The 22,008-nt window shown below is 40.3% G+C and overlaps 1 protein-coding gene across 2 annotated transcripts in view; it reads left to right on the top strand.

Moving 5' to 3' along the window:
* LOC133498120 (homeodomain-interacting protein kinase 1-like) overlaps positions 1-22,008 on the top strand; it is a 22,712-nt gene extending 704 nt beyond the window's left edge. Inside the window, exons 2-8 of one of the 2 annotated variants that reach the window (XM_061814582.1) lie at positions 1,167-1,358; positions 1,442-1,623; positions 4,279-4,402; positions 7,340-7,450; positions 7,509-7,595; positions 7,666-7,859; positions 16,783-22,008. In XM_061814582.1, the coding sequence (XP_061670566.1) occupies positions 1,167-1,358; positions 1,442-1,623; positions 4,279-4,402; positions 7,340-7,450; positions 7,509-7,595; positions 7,666-7,859; positions 16,783-16,972 (1,080 nt within the window). In that variant the 3' untranslated portion in view covers positions 16,973-22,008. The remainder of the gene's footprint in view (positions 1-1,166; positions 1,359-1,441; positions 1,624-4,278; positions 4,403-7,339; positions 7,451-7,508; positions 7,596-7,665; positions 7,860-16,782) is intronic. The other variant, XM_061814583.1, reaches the window with a different exon arrangement.

The following is a 22,008-nucleotide window of genomic DNA, read 5'->3' as shown; positions in this document are numbered from 1 at the left end:
TCAGATGATGTGCTGATACATCACGATATAAAAACTTTCAACTCGTGAAATATTTTTGTATCGTTTATCACCACGTTTCCATTTGACCCAAAGGTATGCATTTCATAAGTAAAGAAAAATTATATACTGCTAACTATGTTATGGATGCTTAGATTACAGTTTATAGACTCACTCGTCCGTTTACAAGTATTTCGTTCTTAGGGCGGCATCCATTTTTTTTTTTTTTGGGGGGGGGGCACTTGAAGTTCCTGCAAAATGTTATTGTCATGAGGTAAAGTTGTTGCCATGGGAAAGGGCTTTAGGACAGCAAACAAATTAAATCAGGAGTGTCCATGCTGGTTGCAGCAAGTGTGTGTGTTTCTTTCGGCTTGTCCCTTTCGGGGTCGCCACAGCGTGTCATCTCAGATGAACGTATATATATGTTTGGCACAATTTTTACGCTGGATGCCCTTCCTGACGCAACCCTTTCCAGGGAGTGGAGGCCCCAGTGGGATACGAACCCACAGCCCCTGGGTTACCAAACCAGTGCTCTCACCACTGACCTACGGGGCCTCTTCCGGTTGCAGCAAGTGTAGAGCTTTTTTTTTGTTTGTTTTTTTGCCTCAGTCCAACTCCTTGTGCATATTTATTATAATTTGAAAGTGTCTTAAGAAAAGATATCTGAAGTTATTTGCTAAAAAATACACAAGGATGATGAACACACATTTTCACTACTATGGTTCAAATAACTCAATTTGGGTGGGTGGGGGGTCAGATTTGTCTACTGCACATGCCAACTATGGCTTTTGTTACCATGACGACCAGTGGCGGAGCCATGCAAAGGAAGCGATGCTTACTCAGACTTGTCGCTGTTTTTTTTTTTTTAAATATATGTACAATACTGAATTAAAAAATGAAGACCAACAAATCTTGTGACTGTTTTCATTTTGTAATGGATATTGACCAGTTGTGACATCATGCTTGCAGCTCATGTTCTCGAGTGAGTGAATCTCTAGAAGTCTCCGATACCACCACCCAAAGTCACTAATCACTTTTTTAAAAGTGCATTATTTTAATTAGTTGCTAATCATCATTCCTAGCATAAATGCTGCTATACTACTATATATTACTATTATAAATTATCTAAGAAAATCTCTCCATCTTCTGTACCACTTATGTCTTTATAGATTCTTGCCCTGTTAAAAATCAAAAAGATGGACGCTGACAAATGCCACCTGGTGCAATGGTACAGCATCTTCAGCATCTCCGGACATGTTTGCATTGAGTTTGAGCTGCTGGACAAAAATCTGTATGACTTTGTAAAAGAGCGAAATTTCCGGCCTCTCCAGCTGAAGGAGATCAGGCCCATTGTCCATCAGGTATGCTCTCGTAGGGAAAAAAATAACTGATACTTTTGGAATGTTGATCTCGTGATGTAGGACATGTTGGGATGACCTTTCAGCTGGCGGACATGCTGGACTACTTGAAGGTCTCACAAATTATACACGCAGACCTCAAGATGGAGAACGTGATGCTGGTCAACCAGTTGCAGCAGCCCTACAAGATCAAAGTGATCGACTTCGGTTTGGCCGCTCAGGTGTCCACTGCCAAACATGGCTCGCTTATTCAGACACTTCCCTATCGGTGAGTCAGAATTAAATCAGTAGAGGCTCACTCTCATGTCGTAACTAAAATAGTGGAAACATATGTTTGCGACTGTTTGTAAGCTACATTGCCCAGATCAGGGATACTCAATGCGTCGATTGCAAGCCAGTCTTGGTCGATCGCGGGACGGAGTGCCAAAAACAAAAAAAACATCAGCCAACGGTCCCTCTAAACTGCGCGCGTGCGCAATTGTGCACCGCAGATGCAATCTTTTCGCAGGTATTCTACATTGCGCACAAAAAAAAAATGCAAATTGAAAGTACAACATACAGCTATTCTGTTAGTGGCATTTTGCAATGTGATTCAGTGAGTGAGAGATGACTGGTTGTTGCATCCAATGGTACAATTCACATACATACTGTAAAAAATGAAAAGAAGCCACTAGTTTCTTTGAGGCAGCACATGGAACTTTCTCTAACAACTGCTGGTCCGCCATACTCTTTTCCTAGTTTACCTTATACACCCCCCCCACTCTTAAAGACCTACACTCATAATTAGAAATGTTACAGTACTTACGCAGCCCATCAATGTGTTTTATAATGGACGAGATTTTCTATTTTCTGAGTGGGAAATGTCTGGTCTGAAGCCAAAGTAGGAAGTGCAGGATAAGATGGTGTGTAATTTTAAAATTATACCTTGGCACAGGCTGATCCAGGATGAAAGCACAAACAATACAGCACACAAAAAGCTAATTCTGTATTTTTAATATAGGAGGTAACATAACATTAACCTTAAAACGGTTTGGGAGCATCATCATCATCAATCCCCCCCTCGTCAGTGGCTCGTGAGAAGCTGAGTGCTTGAAAAGTAGATCTTGGGGTAAAAAAAAAAAAGTCTGGACACCCCTGGTCCAGATGATCATCGTAATGTACCACTTGGCTTTACATATTGAAAAAAAAAACCCATCTTGTCTGTTCATTATCTATAGCAATTGGCCTCATCAAGGTCAAAGATAACTTGGAGCCTATCTCAGCTGACTTTGGCAAAACAAAGGTTAAATCCTAAAATGGTCACGAGTCATTTGCAGCTTGCATTTAGACCAATGGACAATGAGTTTTTGGTCAACCCAACTTACATTTTTTTTTAGCTTTTTTTTTTTTTTTTTTTTTTTAATCATATTCAAATGACCAAATCATTTAGGCGGGACTGAAAACTGTTTTAGGGGAGGGTTAGAACTCAAAAATGTTGACCTGACCACAAACATCCAAATTGTTTTTTTTTTTTTTCTTCCTGGCGGTGTGGGACTTAAGAACATGAAGACTCGCAATACAGACGTAGTGACACCACTGGTCCACATATTGACACACCTGATTACTTAGCAAACTTCATGACCATCTATCTCCTTCATGATATTGTCACAAAGATAGTGGATCAACTATAGCTTGATGTAACCTGATCAACAGCACCAACATGGGAGATGTCAATGTTTGATGTTAGCGACCCTAATGTTTTTAAGATCATGTAACTCAATGAGGATGATAGGTAGATAAGGTCAATAGTTGTGATTTTTAAAAAAAAAAGTTTGCCAAACAACCATTTTTGGCTTTTTTGTCTAAAGCTTCAGGTAAAAAAAAAAAAAAAAGATTCAAGCTGTTGTCAAATTTAAAGGACACTTGACACTCCCGTGATTGTATGGCCGGCAATGCCAGCATTGCATCATGTCACCTACACATTGCCCTGCATAACTTCTGCTTCGCCTGCCATGCACACCTTAAAAAAGTTACTGCACGGGGAAAGCTGTCGACCTCATCTTTCGTGATTGGCCCATGCTGTGATGACGTACTCACCATTCCCCCCGGCTCAACAAACCACCTACGTCACCACCTTCTTAATTGATTTTGCAGCATAATTAAATGTATTATTTGGTCAATTAGGTCCACTTGCACACACACTTCCACAGTCGCTGTTGTTGTTGCTTTGTTATTACGGAAAGGAACGTAAAAACTGCTACCAGAAATGACCAAAACGTTTGAGGAAACTCCACCCTGTCGCGTCCTAGCCAATACTAGCCGTAGCGACACCTCTGACTTAGAGAAGAACTGCAGTACATTTTCAAAACTGAGGGAGTGGATTATGGTTCAGTATAAAGGCAAACTATGTGCAGGAGACCCGCATTCACGTTAAGATGGTCACTGTATGTGTGAGTATAAATAAGCCTGAATAACTGTTGTATTGAATTCCCAGTGTCAGAATTGTATGGGGTAATGTGTACGTTTATCTCTGTAAGTTGTTTAGTGTATATTGAAAGATTTGGCACTTTCCATCCATTATCAATACGGCTCAACCTCTTTAGGGTCATGTGGGGCTGGAGCTTATCCCATCTTACTTCAGGCAAAAGGCTGACTACACCCTGAACTGGTCGTCTGTCAGTCGCAGGGCACATAGACACGTACAACCATTCGCACTCAGTCACACTATCACTAAGTAGGAACTGAACCCACACTGCTACGCCCCAAAGTCCACACCAGTGCAGTGACTGAGTGTGTGTGTGTGTGTGTGTGTATAAGTTTGTATGTATGAACCGGTAAGTATGTATACATACATACATAGACACACACGAAAAAAATACTCCATTGGTTAAAAGGAAAAAAAATACATACACACAACTGATGGTTTATCACCTCTTATCTCTAGGTCTCCAGAAGTCCTGTTGGGTGCACCATTCACTGAAGCCATAGACATTTGGTCTGTGGGTTGCATTGCTGCTTTTTTATACACAGGGGCTCTGCTGTACCCTGGAAAAAGTGAATACGACATGGTAAGTATAAGTAAGTATACATTTACCCTATGTTAAGATTGGCTGAACAACAACACAGTGATAAAGATAAAAGGAACAGATAAAGGAAAGCAAATTTGTCACAAATGCACTTCACCAATACCATTTAAAAAAAAAAAAAAAAAAAACAGGCACACTACTGTAAAAAGTCCCCCGAAGAAAATAGGTAAAATAATAAGCATGGATTAACTTATGATATAACAAGTTTTGATGACGGTGGAGTCCTCATGCTTTGAACGTGACTACACGAGGGGTGCTTTGGATAAATGGTAGAAATTTTTCCAGCTGTATTGATTTGGACTCTACCAACCAATTGCATCGCTTGTCGATGGTGGCATATCTGCCTCAGTATAAAAATGGTTCAAGGATGTCTGACAACGAAGTTGGAAAGGGCTCCCAGCACTGTTTTTTTTTAACCAGCTCCGAGATGGTAATAAGAAACTAAACATGTTGCGACCACGTCCATCCTCCATTTTTCCCGGCTGCGTGCGAACGGTCATGGGAATGCTACTGTTGGAATACTTGGTGCTGTGTTGTCTTGCTAGCTATGATCTGCAGTTACAACAGTAGCACAGCTGCAGGCTAGAAGTTCGGAAGGGAGGAAAAAAACACAGCCAAGGCACAAGGTGTTTGGGCTAGCTTAGCCATCTGACCGTGCACCATTGTCGGCCTTGACTGTGTGGACGTTTCAGGGGGATGGGAGAGAGAACGGTGAGGTAGAAGTGGAGGGGGACAAAAAGCTGGTTGAGGAACTGGCACTTCGGACTCGCATAGTCAATAATCATCGCCTCCATTGATGAAAACACGCAACACTTCTGACAAGTATTGTTATCTCAATAGGAAGACAAGGACTAATTTTCAGCTGGAGAATCCATGCTAACTGCTAAGCTAAACACAAGAATAAGTGTTTAGGTGGTACACTCGTCTTTTCACCAAAATTTGGCCGGAAATGCACTGCAGTGGAGAGTAACGAACTATGAACAGCAAATCATCAGGTAATTTAATAAGGGCCTTGTGAGAAAATAAACTGCAGCGCAAGCACACACACGTCTAAAAACCAGGTCCGTTATCGCACACATCAGCACGGAGGAGCCCATAAATTATAAAGAATATGCATGTACAGGTATACTACATTGAATTCATATAATACCAGCAATATGAATTGAACTTTCAATTTCAACACCTGCACAAGGAATGTTGTCAAATTGTATGCACATATCTTTGGTATTTGTTGGTTATATCTTTTGTCAGTTTAGCTTTGAGCTAAGCAAGAACAGGAGTCTTGCTCCATGTGCATTCCGTGTCTGAGATGCACAAAAATGAACAGGGACACATGAACCATATTTAATCTGTGCTCGTTGATGCATGGTTTAAGACCCAACCTATATATTGTGTGTGTGTGTGTGTGTGTGTGTGTTAGTTGGTGACAAGGTTTCACATAGAGTGATTCAAAAGTATGAATCTTGTCTTGGTGCTAGCCAATCAGAGGCTAAGTAAGTTTTTTTTTCTGGACTCGATACATTTTCATTGCTGCGGTAACACCTGCTGCGATGCTCAAGACCCAGCAAGCCACTGGCAGAAAGACGTTTGCTCTGTAGAATGCACAAGTGGGACAAAGTTTAAGTTTTATTACATTTGCCTGCCTGCAATCAAAGAAGGTAGCGAGGAAAGGGCTGGAGCTGAAATGCTTACTTGGCCGTTGAGACGTCATTAAAACGTCAGCGCTCAGAATAGTGCGTGTTCCCCACATAGCACACACATGCATATGGAAGTGTGTGTTAACCATTTCTAAACCATAACCACAGCCACATATTAATATTCAGGCAATAGTTGATATCCACAAACTCCTTTGCAGGCCCATTCAGTCCAGCAGCTCAAGGGCGGGCGATGTTACACATTTTATTTACCCTTTAGTTGACCAGGTAAAAGCTTATCAAGAGAATCTTTTTCATCAGCCGCCAGGGATCAGTAATTACACAGAAATTGTACAGTAAATGACATGACATTTGTACAATAAGTAAAAATATAGACTAAAATATATGGTGTCTGATTTAAAAACAGTGACAAAGGCCAAATGCTTTCAAGTAGTTAAATTGTTTTTTTTTTTAATTAATTTGCATATATGCCAAATGTTTATTTGTTCAAGTGCAATTTTTGCAATCGGAGCTAGAGTCTGATTTACTAAATACTGTTTATCAAAGATAATTCATTTATCATTCTACACTACAGTGCCAAATGTTCTTGAGAATAGAAAGTTAATTGCTTTTAAAAACAATGTAGTTGAATTATTATGCTCTACTAATATATCAGTGGCCATAAAAACCATAAACGATACTCTAATTTATCATGAAATGTATTGTCCTAAAAGATTTGCTATCGTGGCAGGATGAAGCATAAGATATTGAGAGAAAGCAAGACCAATGGATCAACAAATATTTTACAAATGAAAATCTCTCTCAAACAACGAGGCTCATATAGCGGAGGATTACTCTCTGTATTACATGATGGTAAATTATAGGAACTTGTTGTTCCAGGGCTGGGACCTCGTTGTTTCCAGACATGTGCATCTTGGTAGCATCCATAGTCTCAAGTGCAAAATGATCAGTGTTTCAGAACGATATAATCCCTTCAAAGATACTTAGATTTATACTGTAGCAAGGCATGCATTTTGCATATTCTCTAGCCCTAACTCAATTTACATAATGTAATTTCAATTTATATTCTTTTGCAAAACACTTTGTTGGGGCTTCCTATCGTCCAAAGTCAGCTGAGAGAGGCTCCAGTTCACCCTTCATATTATTGAGGACAATAGCCATAAGGGATGGATGGATGAGTCCAAATTGTACTAACTCTGAGGTGTTGCAATTTGGAGGTTCAACTCTACCGCTAGCTTTTTTCAACAAGGTGTTACATTTTCAGGTCAGGTACATTGTGGAAACTCAAGGCCAACCTCCAGATAATGTACTCGAAGCTGGACTGCAGACCAGCTGCTTCTTCCAGATGGAGCACAACTTCAGCTGGAAGCTTAAGGTGTGTGCCTCTATTAATACTTGTCCTTAAAAAAATGACTCGAGGCTTGTCTCTTCAGACACCAGAACAGTATCAGAAAGAGACCACCTCAGTGTCCAAAGAGACGAGACGCTTTAAATTCCGGTCTCTTGATCGCCTTCTTCATGTAAGCACTCAAAACATTTTAACTTAAGACACATATCATGTCACCATATGATATGGGCAACTTTATGTAGTTCCAGCCGGGGATCTTGAACACAAGGCACATTGTCAACAAAGCTGCCAAGACGGCCGATGTGCAGAAGTTCGTGGAGCTACTGAAAGGGATGTTGGAACTTGATGCCACCCAGCGGTTAACACCTCGTCAGGTGCTGGAGCACGATTTCAGCAGCATGAGCCATCTGGAGCCGCTTCATGACACCAGCTCTCAGTAAGTTAGTACTGTTGACCTTCAAAATCCATGACCCCATTTGACTTCCAGGTTGGTAGATTAAAAAAAAAAATCCCATAAGAAATAACTTTCGAGGCTCAAACTGTGTCAATTATAAAACCACAACTCTACAGTTTTATCACCTTTACGAATTTAAATATCCATTAATGACCAAAACTACTTAATATATTTTCTTTTAAAATAAGTCAATCTGTTTCAAAGCTAGTTCAACTTGAAACATATTAAATATCTATTTTTGAGGCTGTTTACATAACTCCCCTTTGTATTGAAAAAAAAATACAAGAGATGAAATTCTGTAACTTCTTGTGTATCATCTGTACCCCCCACACCCCCGCCCCTGAAAATACTGTAAAAAGTCACTAGTGCATATTATACATAGGTAAAGGGGAAAGTGGATAAAAACTTACATTTTATAAATATTTGTCACCATAAGCAAGCAAGTTTCTTTCGGCTTGTCCCTTTCGGGGTCGCCACAGCGTGTCATCTCAGATGAACGCATATATATGTTTGGCACAATTTTTACGCCGGATGCCCTTCCTGACGCAACCCTTCTCAGGGAATGGAGGCCCCAGTGGGATACGAACCCACAACCCCTGGTTTACCAAACCAGTGCTCTAAACCACTGAGCTACAGGGCCTCTATTTGTCACCATAAGGAGGTTGTGAAAAAGCTGTAGACACTGATTCCAATATGCCATTGCCACCGAGAGGTTATGAGACAGGTGTAGCCTCCACATCTATTCCAATAGGAGAGGAGGATGGCACGCATGACTGAAGAAGTACAGTTGTGCTCATAAGTTTACGTACCCTGGCAAAATTTTATATAATGTCAACCATCAATAAGTTATTTGTGGTTATGTTTTGTTTAATGATAATGTTTTTTTCTGAAATGCTCAACAGTTTCATTTGAATCCCATTAAAATAAAATCAACTTGGTTTCCTCTGGCCCTTCATTTTTTTCTGTAAAGAATTGTACCCAACTCACATAGTTCTGCTTGGACGAAAAAAAAAAAATTATAAAACTGCATTCTACATATGTAGAAGGGTTTTCCAGAATTTTGAGGTAAACTTTGGTGGTGCATATTACACATGGCGTGCATTGTACTCGAGAGATTACAGTATATCACTATTTATTCAGCGTACCTCAATTTATGAGTTAGATTTTTTCTATAAGCATATGCAAGTCTGTTTACGTATAGATCAGATACATTTTCCGACTGAAATGTCCTTAATCCGGTCCAGTCCCCCCCACCCAAAAAAAAAAAAAAAAATCACTGTAAAGCCCAACATAATTGTTTGTTTTTAATTAAGAAAAAACATCCATGAAAAAAAAAAAAACTGGTTTTATAAGTGTAAGTCAAAAGTCAAGCGGACACACGTAAACAAACGGCCACACAGACACACAATGTGTTAATGTGCATGTGTGAAAGTCGTGGCTTCTTAGGAGACATTAGGAACTCAGACAACAGGTCCGTTTCGTCCTTTACCACGTGGTTGTGTGTGCGCATCTTCTCCTTGTAAGGCTTCTTATGTTGAATAAGTGGGCTGAAACTGTATTACCAACTGTCTTTTTTTTTCTTTACGTAAATCAAATTTTGTGTTGCAAACACCCCCTAAAAAAAAAGCGCCAACACCCTAATGACAAAAATGTGCCCTTGAAAACCATTGAACTCCTCATTCTACATTTAGCTAAACATAAACAGATGCAAGCATTTCAATCATCATCATTTGGAATGCTACCTTATGATTGATTAATTTTGCATTTGTCCATCAATTTTCCATCCATTTTTCCCCATTCAAAGTATTGAGCAAAATGCCACACCTTTTCCTGTATCCAGTTAGGTCCCTTGCTATTGAAATGATGTTTTTTGGCATTGATGTTAGATAGTCATTTATAGCAGTACATTGACTTATAATGGGCCCAAGTTTTTGGGAGATACAGTGTGCCCTTGCCCATTAGGAGTTCACCGTCCATAAGTTTAAAAAAACAAAAAATGTATTGTATTTTCATGATCGTAGTAGTCAAATTATTTTCTGAATAGACGAGGCACCACATTAAACATGGACTGTGGTGCTGTGAGCATGTGAATAACATTTAAAGTGCATCTTTTGTGTCAATTATTTCCCGAGTCATTATTTTATTTGTTTTTTTATTTGCTAGTTATGCTAGCTTATTAGGTTAGGGTTAGGTTGTGATAATTTTAGTTTCGATGCAACACCAAGAGTGTGCAACGTCAGTAATGCGTAATGTAATATGTGGGGCAATGTAAGCTTCTTTTGGTTACAGATATGAAATTCAATTGTTCCTCACTGCTTCGTGAGCGCCATTATATGGTAGTTTACATAAATGCTAAAACACATGCTGACATGCATGCTCACAGGGAAACCAGTGTGTTCAAGTGTACTTCATTGGACAAAGACAATTGTCCACATAAGGTAGGCTGTGAATTTTGGAGAAAATTTAATGTGTCTTATGGTTGCAAAAATGTGGCACATATCATTCATAGGTATATTAATACTGCATCCATTATTCACAGATTTTTGTTATTCTCTGAGGTATAAGAAATGTAACCCTGCGAGTAACGGAGGAACACTGTTTTCTATAGCCAGGCCAATTTTGTGTCACGAACAATGAGTTGTGTAACAGCTAGGTGGTAGCAGTGCACTTGACAAAGGCAGCAGTTTGCCGGATAGTGAGGAATTATTCAAAAAGAGGCCAAATGTACTTTCTTGAAGCTGTTTATTGCCAATCTCACTTGAAATTTACTTTTCAAACTAAACCTGTATTTAACCAAACCACATTGACAATGCCTTACGAAAGTCCACTAACTTGTTGCTAATACACAATGCAAAATCTAGACAGGCTAACAAAACTACAAATCAATGTCATTGTAGTTGGAAATCTTTACACAAGATTTTTTTAACACATGATCCATCAACTGGCAGTACGGTAGTGCAGCTGTAGAGCATTGGCCTCACAGTTCTTAGGACCCGGGTTCAAATCCCGCCACAGCCTGTGTGGAGTTTGCATGTTTTCCCCGTGCCTGCAGCGTTTCTCCTTCAATGTGCCAGATCATTCAGATCATTAACCAAGATGTCTAGAAAGAGATCTTGTGCCATTTGCTTTGTTCCGTAAATGAAGAGGCAAGAATGGAAAGACAGCTTGTGGCTGCTTGACCATGACAATGTGCATGCTTCTAATGCACTGCTGACTCTTACCTGGCCAATAAGAACATCGTTGTGCTACTCACAAATTGGCTCTGTGGGAATTCTCTATTTCCTTCCGAAGCGCAAAGCAGTCATCATCGGGAGGCATTTTGAAGAAGTGAATTACATCAAGATGCCGTGACGATGGAGCTGCAAAGGATTTGGAAGAATCCTTCCAGGAGTGCATGAAGGAGTGAGTGGCGGAGAAGCCTGGAAAAGTGTGTCAAACTCAAGGGGATTATTTCAACAGGGAAAACTTGTAGTTTATATTAAAAATGATGTGACATCAGTCTGGGAACTTTTCTGACACACCCACACAAAGTTGGAAAACAAAATATTAGCCAGAGTTCCAGATAAATAAACTTGCTTCAGCATACCAAAAGATTTTGGACAGTGAATTTGGGGAATACACTTTACTGTTCATCATGGATGTGCACCAGTGCACAAAGCAGGGTTTTAAAAGGATTAATTTGGTATGGATGAATTTAACTGGCAGAGTCCACCCCTCAAGCCAATAAAGCACTTTTGGGTTGATTCATAGTGGACAGTGAGCCAACCCTTCTCATCCAATATCAGTCTGTGACCTCACAAATAAGAATGAATGCCATTTATTGTCATTATATATATATTGTAGGTTCCAGGAACTCTCTTCACACACTCGTAGTTAATGATGGGATGAGCCGGTTCAGTTCTGTTCCTCCTGAAGTCCTCAATGATCTTATTTGTTTTTGCAGTGTTCAGTGCCAGATTGAACACCAGCTTTTGAGCTTCTGGACCACTTCTCTGTAGGCTGCAACTGTTGTTGTCAGTGAACTTGACAATGATGTTGTTGTAGTTGAAGGTGCAGAGATGGTACAGAAGGGGGCTCGGTGGTGAGTCGGTCCTCTGTGCAGGTGGAGGAAGATCCAGATGCATGTGAGAAAAGGGAGGCCCAGGATGTCTGGTCTAGTCATCAGAATGTCCAGTATGACTGTTAAATAGATCTATTGATCTATTTGCCCGGTATGCAAACTGCTGGGAAAGTTGGGGGGGAGACAGTCTTAGATGTTCTTCACAACCAGCTTGTCAAAGCAGGTAATGACAGGTGTGAAGGCAACAGGGCAGTATCGTTAAGGCTCATTAATGGTTTCTGTGGTAATCGTTATCACTGGTTAAAGGCTTCATTTTGGGGACAGGAATGATTAATGATTTCAAACAGGTGGGGATGACTGGTTTGGCATTTGAGGTTGAAGACTTTACTTTAGGTAGTAGTAGCGGGCACATGCTCTGAGCACCTTGCCTGGTACTCTGTCTGAGCCAGCAGCCTTCGTGAGGTTCATGGCCCAGAGCGCATGCCTCACATTGTGCTCATGTACAGTGAGTGGGGAGATATTAGAGCCTGGAACAGCTTAGTGTCACTGGGATGATTCAAAGTGAGCAAAGACACTGTTGACTTCCTCTGCCTATGACTTGTGAAGTTTGTGAGACTCTGTAGACCCCGCTACACCACCTGAGGTCTATTGGAGGGAAGGTGGGACTCTTATCTTCCTCTTGTAGCATTAGACCTTTTTTCAGTTTAGCTCGAACCATGCTGTAAAGAGCTCTGTCACCTGACCTGAAGGCAGTGTAATGTGCCCTGAGGAGTGCGCGGACCTGGCGAGTCATCCAGGATTTCTGGTTTGGAAAACCCTGATGCTTTTCTTCACACCCACAGTTTCCATCCAGAACTTGATATAGTCCAGTACACCTCCAAACATCTGTCCTGGTCCTGGTGTACAAATAGGTTCTAGTCTGTGTTGGAAGCAGTCCATAAGTTCACTAACTGCAATCACTGGACAGGTTGTTCACTCTTTGTGTTGGGCCTAACATCTTCAGGTTGGGCCTGCAGCTGTTCATTAATGACATCCAGCAGGCGAGAGAGAGAGCATAGTTCCTATAAACAGAAATGTCACTTGTTCTTGTTACTTTGTTGTGAATGTCGTACCAGGGCAGCACCGGCTGCCGTAGAAAAATTCCTTGTTTTTACACACTTGGCCAATAAAGCTAATTCTGATAGCATTAGCATCCGATGGGATGTAAACAGCTGTGATGATGAGCTCCCTCAGGACAACACAGGGCCAGCATTTAACAGTGATGTACTCAATGTCAGCTGAACAGTGCCTCTCAATAACCATGCAGTTGTTGCACCAGTCCTTTGCTTTTACCGGAGTCCTCAGTCCGATGCCAGCAGTGCAGAGTGGGGGCTCCTAGTTGCACAGAAGCATTGTGAATGTTCGGGTGAAGGCAGGTCTCAGATATGATGAGGACACAGCAGTCATAAACCATGATCACCTACAAGTTGTAATTTTACATTGTCCATTTTGTTAGTGATGGCTCTGGCATTGTTGAAGTACAGGCTTGGAAGATGTGGTCTGTATGGTTTGTTGTTTAGCCTTAGCAGGAGGCCGGACGGATGGTACTGCTTCTGCTTCCTCTCACTCTCCCTTCTCCACCTGCGCCCCTTCACCAACTCGACAACAATCAACAGCTAGTCCTGCAGTCTCGCTAGCTCATCTGGGATGTTATGTCTGTAGAGTCATATAAAACACTTATTTTGTGTCAGTACCTGAGGTCTAAAAGTTCCTGGCAGGTGTAGCAGTATAGTGACGCATACATCAGCAAAGTTCCCATAAATTAAAATCAATTTAATTAAAATTATTGATAAGGAGTCCCATAAAGCCACTGAGCCCAAAAAGATAAAGGCAAATTACAAATAAAATCATTGATAAGGAGAGCCATAAATCCACTGAGTCCGTGCACACCACCACCTAGTTCGGGTATTACTGCTCCCGGAAGAATGAGCAAAAATTCCCATAAGCACATTCCTAAACCTTGCTGAAAACCTACGCACAAGAATGAAACAATATGGGTTGAAAATGAAAAATCACTTAAAATCCCATGTTAGTCAAAGCAGGTGAGCAAATACTTTTGATAAAATAATGTACATTAGCCACTTTACACTCATAATCTGGACAAAATCTTTCGTAAACCTTAGTCCCTCAGCACTAGGGGACAGTGAGGATTGCTAAAGACGACAGTTCGCATTTTTCAAAATTCTTCACGATTATACAAGTGTTAAACCGTTCTAATGAGTTAGTCTCACATGAACACAAGCATCTTGCTTTGTGGGGTACGTTTCTTTTGTTCATCCTTAGATAGTACCATGTGATTGTTATGGCTACTGCCATGCAATACTGAGGAACCAGAAAATGTCAAATTCTGTTGCACTTCTTGGGTGGCACAAAAAGTCAAACATATTTAGAGTCAATCTTGAAGATACTCACCAAGCTAGAGGTATTGCGATGTTTTCAGTTTTGGGACTTAAAACTGGAGGTATGTGCGGTAAGCCATGCCCTGAGTGCTAAAGTAGTTTAAATATACAGTGCTGTGAAAAAGTATTTGCCCTTATCTCAAATTCTTACGTTTTGCATAGTTTCCCCACAAGGGTCACGGGAGTGCTGGAGCCCGTCCCTGCTGTCAACAGGCAGGCTACACCCTGAATTGGTTCTCAGCCAACTGGAGGGCACATGGAGACAGACAACGGTCACATTCACATTAACGCCAAGGGGCAATTTAGAGTGTCCAATTAATGTTGGATGTTTTTGGACATGTGAGGACACGAAGACAACTCAAGCAGGCACGGGGAGAACATGCAAACTCCACAGAGACGGATCCGGGTTTGAACCCAGGACCTCAGAACTGTGAGGCCAACACTTTACAGCTGCGCCACCGTGCCGCTCTGCTTAAGATTAAATAAATGTAAATATTAGACAATGATAAAATATATAAAACCCCATTTTTTTTAATGATTATTTGTTGGGGAATTAAAACTAGTGTTCTTTGGCCCTGTGTGGAAAAAGTACTTGCCCCCCTTAATTAACTAATGACATTTTGAGAGGAAAGCTGAGTTTATCTTCAGACCACACCCAAAGCCTAATTACCCTCAGACCTGTTCAATCAAGAAATCCAATAGAACCTATCAGATGAATGAAATCACCAAAAGGTCTCAGAACACTGGAATAAAATCAGACGAGCCAAACAGAACAGATTAGAAAGTCACTGCTATCTCCAGTGAACTACGACGAGTGCCAATACCCACAAATGTTCCAAAATTACTGAAGAATGGCATTACTTCGTTGCCTCGTGGTTAGTGGTTCATACTCAACAATAATGTAGAGACTGGGCTATAAAAAACTGCATGTCAAATTTCTCGAAACAATAACGATTTTCAGACCTTTGATATTATGACCTAAAGAGATGAAAGTTAAACTTTTTTGAAGGTCTGTGTCTCAATACATGTGGTGTAAATGTTTCAGAAAAGTAACATACCAAACGTGGTGGTAGTGTGATAGTTTGTGGGTGCTGTCTTCTTCAGGACCGAGATGACTCTTGATTGATGGAAACATAAACTTTGTCAGGTTTTTACCAGAAAATCCCAAGGGGGAATGCTCTTCACTTTGCGACGTCAACCTGAAGCACACTTGAGTTCTGCAACAGGAAAATAAAATAAAAAATAAAGATAAAATGATACAATAAATAAAATAATGAAAAATAAAGCTGAGCCATATCGTCTTTTCTTTCGGCTTGTCCCGTTAGGGGTCGCCACAGCGTGTCATTTTTTCCATCTAAGCCTATCACGTGCATCCTCTTAACACCCGCAGTCCTCATGTCCTCCCTCACAACATCCATCAACCTTTTCTTTGGTCTTCCTCTCGCTCTTTTGCATGGCAGCTCCATCCTCAGCACCTTTCTACACTTATACTCCCTCTCTCGCCTCCGGACATGTCCAAACCATCAAAAGTATGCTCTCTCTCACCTTGTCTCTAAAACATCCAACTTTAGCTGTCCCTCTAACGAGCTCATTTCTAATCTTATCCAACCTGTTTACTCCAAGCGAGAACCTCAGCATCTTCATTTCTGCTACCTCAAGTTCAAGTACCTCAGGCTTCAGCCATAAAATGGCTTAAAAAGTAGTTTTGAGTTGGCTGAGTCAAATTATGGACTTGAGTCCAATTGAAATACTGTGACATGAACTGTAAAAAGGTGTTGGTGATCGTCAACTCCATTGTTTCTGCATGAAAACTGTTGAAAAACTGTGGGCTAAAATATATCCATAGAGATGCCGGTTATAGAAAGTCCCCGATAACAGTTGTTGCTGCTAAGGGTGGCCCAACTAGTTATTAGGTTAAGAAGTACTTTTTTTTTTTTTTTAAATAAACACAGGCCAAGGTATCCATCCATCCATCCCATTTTCTGAGCCACTTATCCTCACATGGATCGTAGGAGTCCTGGAGCCTAGCTATCATTGGGCAGGAGGCAGGGTACATGCTGAACTGGTTGCCAGCCAATCGCAGGGAACATAGAAACGAAAAACTAGTCTCATTCACAATCAAGCTGAATGCACCGTTTTTAGGATGTGGGAGGAAACCGGAATGCCTGGAAAAAAATGACAGACATGGGGAGAACATGCAGCCACCACACAGGCGGGGCTGGGATTCAAATGTTTTTTTTTTCTTAAACAAGTGTCGTATTTACCGTGGTTATCGTTCTGATATTTACAATGTGATGATATTGAACAAAGTCGGGAAACTGTAAAACATAATATGAGAAGCCACTGACTTTTTCACGGCACTGTACTTCACACAAGGGGTATAACAAATGTTTGCTTGTCTTTTCAGTGTGCAGTCGTGCTTTCACATCATGTCCGTGTGCTCCAACAAGGAACAGTCTCTACAGTCTCTTGGCGGGACTGGATTCGACCCATCCGAACTAAACGAGATGCACGATGACGAGCCGTGCTGCGGCAGCCCTGCGTCGCCTGAAGTGTACGAAATCATGGCCCACGACGAGCGGTCGGACCCAAGCTGACACAGGGATACACAAGAGGTGGTCGCTTGATGAGAAGGGACGTGTTTTCGCTTCATCCCTCTACACGAGTTAAAATTACAAACTCACCCAGGGATAGTGGTGGGGCCTTTGTAACCTGTACAATGTAATTAACAGGTAACACTCAAATCAAAAGGTGAAGTCTCACGCTCTACCGAGCTAGCCAGGCATCATAGCTTTGCTCATAGCAAATTGACAAAAAAAAAAAGAGCTGGATGTTCCGTACGTACCAAACAATGTTCTGTCTGAACAATGGCTGCGTAATATTGGAAAATTCACATTGCAATATGTATTGCAATTTGAAAAAAAATATAGGATAACATACCCGTGACATGAAATGTATAGGATACCATACCTGTGATGTGAAACTCAGCACACATTTCTTTAACAGTCTAGTTTTTTGGACAGTTATAATAGCTTCAATATAGAGAAAAAAATATATGTTCAATCACTAGAACGCATAAAAGTCTGTCAAATTACCATATTTTCACATTGTCACAATTGTATAGGTGTTAAAATTTTAATAGATGAGACATCACATAAAACAAGGCACCTTACAATGTGGTGCACCTTATGTGCATGCTGAGTTCTAACATTGCAAATCTTGTTCTGTGACTACGCTTAAACACACTGGTCGCATGGATGTCAGCAAGTGTTTTAGTGAATTTGAAAGATATCATATGATGGTATTCATGAGGGAATTTCACATCTGTAAGCAGAAGAGTCTTACATTGGCCCACACACTGCCTGTGGAGGCATGTCATGGCTGACGATGTACACACTGTACACATCGAAACAAAAATTTAACCATAACTAGCAAATAATAAAACAAATTAAAAAGTGACTCATGAAATAGTGGACTTGAAATGCTATTTACATGCTCCCAGCATGCTTTGCGGCACTATGGAAGACCATCGGGCCACAGAGCATGCTGGGATTATGTAATTAGCTTTTAACGTGCATGTTTTTGTGCCAAGTATTTCATGAATCTTTTTGTTGTATTATTTGCTAATTATGCCATTCTGTTTGTGTCTGTATTCTGTCTGTGGTGTGATCATTATAGTTGTGATGTGACACTGGGTATGTAGATCATCCAGTCCTGTAATCCATCAAAAATAATCCGCAGATTTTTCCCAAACCATTTTCAAAAAGTTTTAATAAAGTGCATTATATTTAGGTGTGGATGAAAAATAAAAAAATAATAATAATAACAATACAATCACATCTAATAGTCTTATGTAGGTCAATTGAGTGGTAAAAAAGGTTACATTTGAAAAATGTACAGGTGTGGTCAATCATGCTCTCATATAAATTTGCGGGTGTGATTAGGAATAGAATCTCAAGACCATAAAATAATTTACTGGATTAATACAACTGAATTAAAAATAAAAAACAAATACATAACTATATAAAAATTTGAAACTCAGAAATGAAGTTACAATTTCCACTGATATTAGTAGAACATGATATAAAACATTTTTAAAATTTTTCATCATGCACTGGCCTGTTAACGCAAACGGTCTACACCCGCAATGTTTTGAAAATACTGAAAGTTTAGTACAACATAATTGGCATCAGTGGCAACAAGCTAGCGATACATTACAACAAACATTCCTGTCGGCAAACGTGATGTATTGTTATAATTAGCGTACTTTACGGCACTATCTATTGTCAATCCATTAGAGGCCCCGTAGCTCAGTGGTCAGAGCACTAGTTTGGTAAACCAGGGGTTGTGGGTTCGTGTCCCACTGGGTCCTCCACTCCCGAGAAGGGTTGTGTCAGGAAGGGCATCCGGCGTAAAAAAATTCTGCCAAACATATATGTGCGTTCATCTGAGATGACACGCTGTGGTGACCCCAAAAGGGACAAGCTGAAAGAAATGTTCATCTATTGTCAATCCATTAATGAAATCTACATCTTCCTAAAGCACGTAGAGGGGAAAAGTTTTCAACTACGAGACAACAGTACCACAGGGGAAAATTACCGCATTTAGATAGGGAAAGACTAGTCGAACGTTAGTTAGTGGTGCACACTCATCAGCACGACTGCCGTAAAGAGGAGGCCGGCTTGCTAGAATGCACCTTTATGTGCGTCTGCTTGATGTTTTGGCCACACTTGAATCAAACAACAATGGATGATGGTCGAACGTTTTGGGGTTTTTTTGGCACACCATCAAATGAGCAACCAAAACTGCCTTGCGATCCACGCATTGAGCACCCCTGGTGTAACTGAATTTCCTTTGACATGGCTCATTATGTCGACTTTCGACATAGATGCGCTGTACGTGAAGCGGCTCAGAACATGTGCTTTTGTCATCACTTCCGTACATGCTCAGTGTAGTTAACTTTCATTTCCTGTTTCTGGGTGAATGTACTGATTGTTTAAGAGCAGGCTTGTTTTGTTAACAACATTTATGAAATAAACACGTAAATTAATGTCAAGACTACACAAAATAGGCGACATCTTTCGATATCTATTTTTTCTACTCGTGACATTTTACGCAAGTGATTTTTTGTGCTCGACTGCAGATTTGAGAGTGCTAACAAATATGAGTAACTGCATATATATATATATCGATATGATATTTGATGTCTTATGTTACACATTTATACATATAATATGGTAATATACGCCCTCAACCTGAGCTCTCTGAGCTCCTCAGGGAGGTTGCGTTTTACTATCGTTAGAGGAGCATGCTTGTTGCTACTGAGCTAAAGATCAGAAATGACTTCCCGTGAGTTTGTTTTAACTTAAACCAAGACAAAAAACGTCGACTTCAACGACTAGTTGTGCAGCTGCTTTTAAAAGAAATGTGTCATCTTGTGCCGATGACGCCGCTAACCCGGAAGTAGCGCGACAGTCCAGAACAACGATAGCTTGCTTCAATGGCTTCAGGTTGGTATCAAAACAACGTGAGCTCAAACTACGCAATACGAGCGTCATGGGCACATTAAAAAAAAACAACAACAAAAAAAACAAGACAGTGCACACAATTGAAATGGTTGCTTTTTTGTATTTATTTTATTTGCTTGAGGGATTCTGTTCTGACAATTACAGGGACCAGGACAAGTGTGTCCTGTCCCGAGATTATATTACCGCTACATCAGAACATGCACAATGATTATTATTGATTGTTGTAAGGACAATTTTTTGAAAAACAATACAAGTACAAACCTAACAAAATATAAATAGAGATAATTTCTAATATTTTGAGCATATGGGTAGCAGCAAATAGGTGGTGTACATTGTACATTAGGAGAAGGGTTTTCCTGATTTAGGTCAATTTTGGGGGTACGCATTATCCTCGAGAAGTTACGTTAAATAACCTGCCTATGCAGACGGTGCGTGGGGCAATGTAAACTGCTCTTGTTTATAGATGTGAAGTGTAATTGTTCCTCACTGCCTTGTGAGTGTCATCAGATGGTAGGTTACTAACACTAAATCACGTTCTGGCATGCATGCTAACAGTGTAGCCAGTGTGTTCAAGTAATACAACAATTGTGCACATAAGGTAGGCTGTCCATTTTTGAGGAAACGTAAGACTTAAGTGCATATTATTGTTGCAAATATGTATATATATATATGCATATTAATACTCCATCCATTATTCCTGGATTTTATATAAAATCCATAAATAACTGGAGGTCATTACATTTACAAAAAAAAAAAAAAAAAAGAGACATCAGCCTGATGTCTTTATTTTTTGGGGGAACATTTCAGAGAACACATAACTTTCTCCAACATTGACATGCTGCTCGGGCACACATTTTCCTGCCTACTTTACACCACCCCCCTCTGCTCTTAAAGGGTACACTCATAATTACAAATGTTACAGTACTTCCGCACCCCATCAATGTGGTTTATAATGACAGCGGCCACCACCGCTGCTTTAGTTATCAAGACAGTCTGGGCAACGTAGAACAAAGACGAGGTAGACATGCTGGTTATGTTTATGTCTCGATAATAATGGCATAAGTAAAAAAAGAAATGCTGTTGCTTTAAGATGCCATGAATGTCAGCGTATTTGAAGAAGAAAAAGTGATGAAACTGGATGAGATTTTCTCTTTAAGAGTGAGAAATGTCTGGTCAGAAGCCAAAGTAGAAAGTGCAGGATGAGATGGTGTGTAATGTTAAAATTCCATTATGGAACAGCCTGATCAAGGATTAAAGAACATAACCTGTTTGGGAGCATCGTTCAGCTTTCAATATGCTAAAAATATTTTGCAAGCAATAATTCAGTTTTACATTAATTGGACACTCTAAATTGCCCCGAGGCGTGATTGTGAGTGCGGCTGTTTGTCTCCATGTGCCCTGCAATTGGCTGGCAACCAGTTCAGGGTGTACCCCGCCTCCTGACCGTTGACAGCTGATGTAGGCTCCAGCATTCCACGTGACCCTTGTGAAGATAAGTAGCAAAGAAAATGGATGGATAATTCCGTTTTACACCAAGAAAAAAAGACGAGCATATCATTGTGGATTAAAAAAAAAAATGTTGGAGGCGACAAATTTATAGTTCATAGTTGGCTTGGTTTGGTTAATTTTTTTGACATTTTCAATGTATGCTTGCATAAACACAAAATTATCCTAAAAAATGTTTTGATGGGAATATAAATGCTGTAATCTGAGTCTTTTAATAAGACATGTAACTTCAATGCATCACAATGATCTGACCACAGTGCAGAAAAGTCTGGCCACCACTGACTTATACCCCTTCACAGCCATTTTTGTTATTTTACACATTTTAGCATACAATGTGTATCACTATTTCTACATTTGAGTGCATTAGTGTATGCAAGTTTTGTGTACTGTCCCCAGTGTAGCCCTAGCCCCCTCCCCTGATGTTAAATCTGTTTTGACGCGCTTTTGTTGTATTCGGAAGAGCGATATGTAAAATGCACGAATGCAATTGTTATCCCTTGCCCTCATTGTTGGTTATCGTATTATGTAACTTGTACAGTATGCAGTATAGCAATGATGTTTGGAGGTTTATAATTAATTCCTGTAACATTGGTGCTAAG

This window comes from Syngnathoides biaculeatus, chromosome 3, assembly GCF_019802595.1.
Source record: "Syngnathoides biaculeatus isolate LvHL_M chromosome 3, ASM1980259v1, whole genome shotgun sequence".
Taxonomy (NCBI): Eukaryota; Metazoa; Chordata; class Actinopteri; order Syngnathiformes; family Syngnathidae; genus Syngnathoides; species Syngnathoides biaculeatus.
This window is presented reverse-complemented; position numbering and strand designations above follow the sequence as displayed.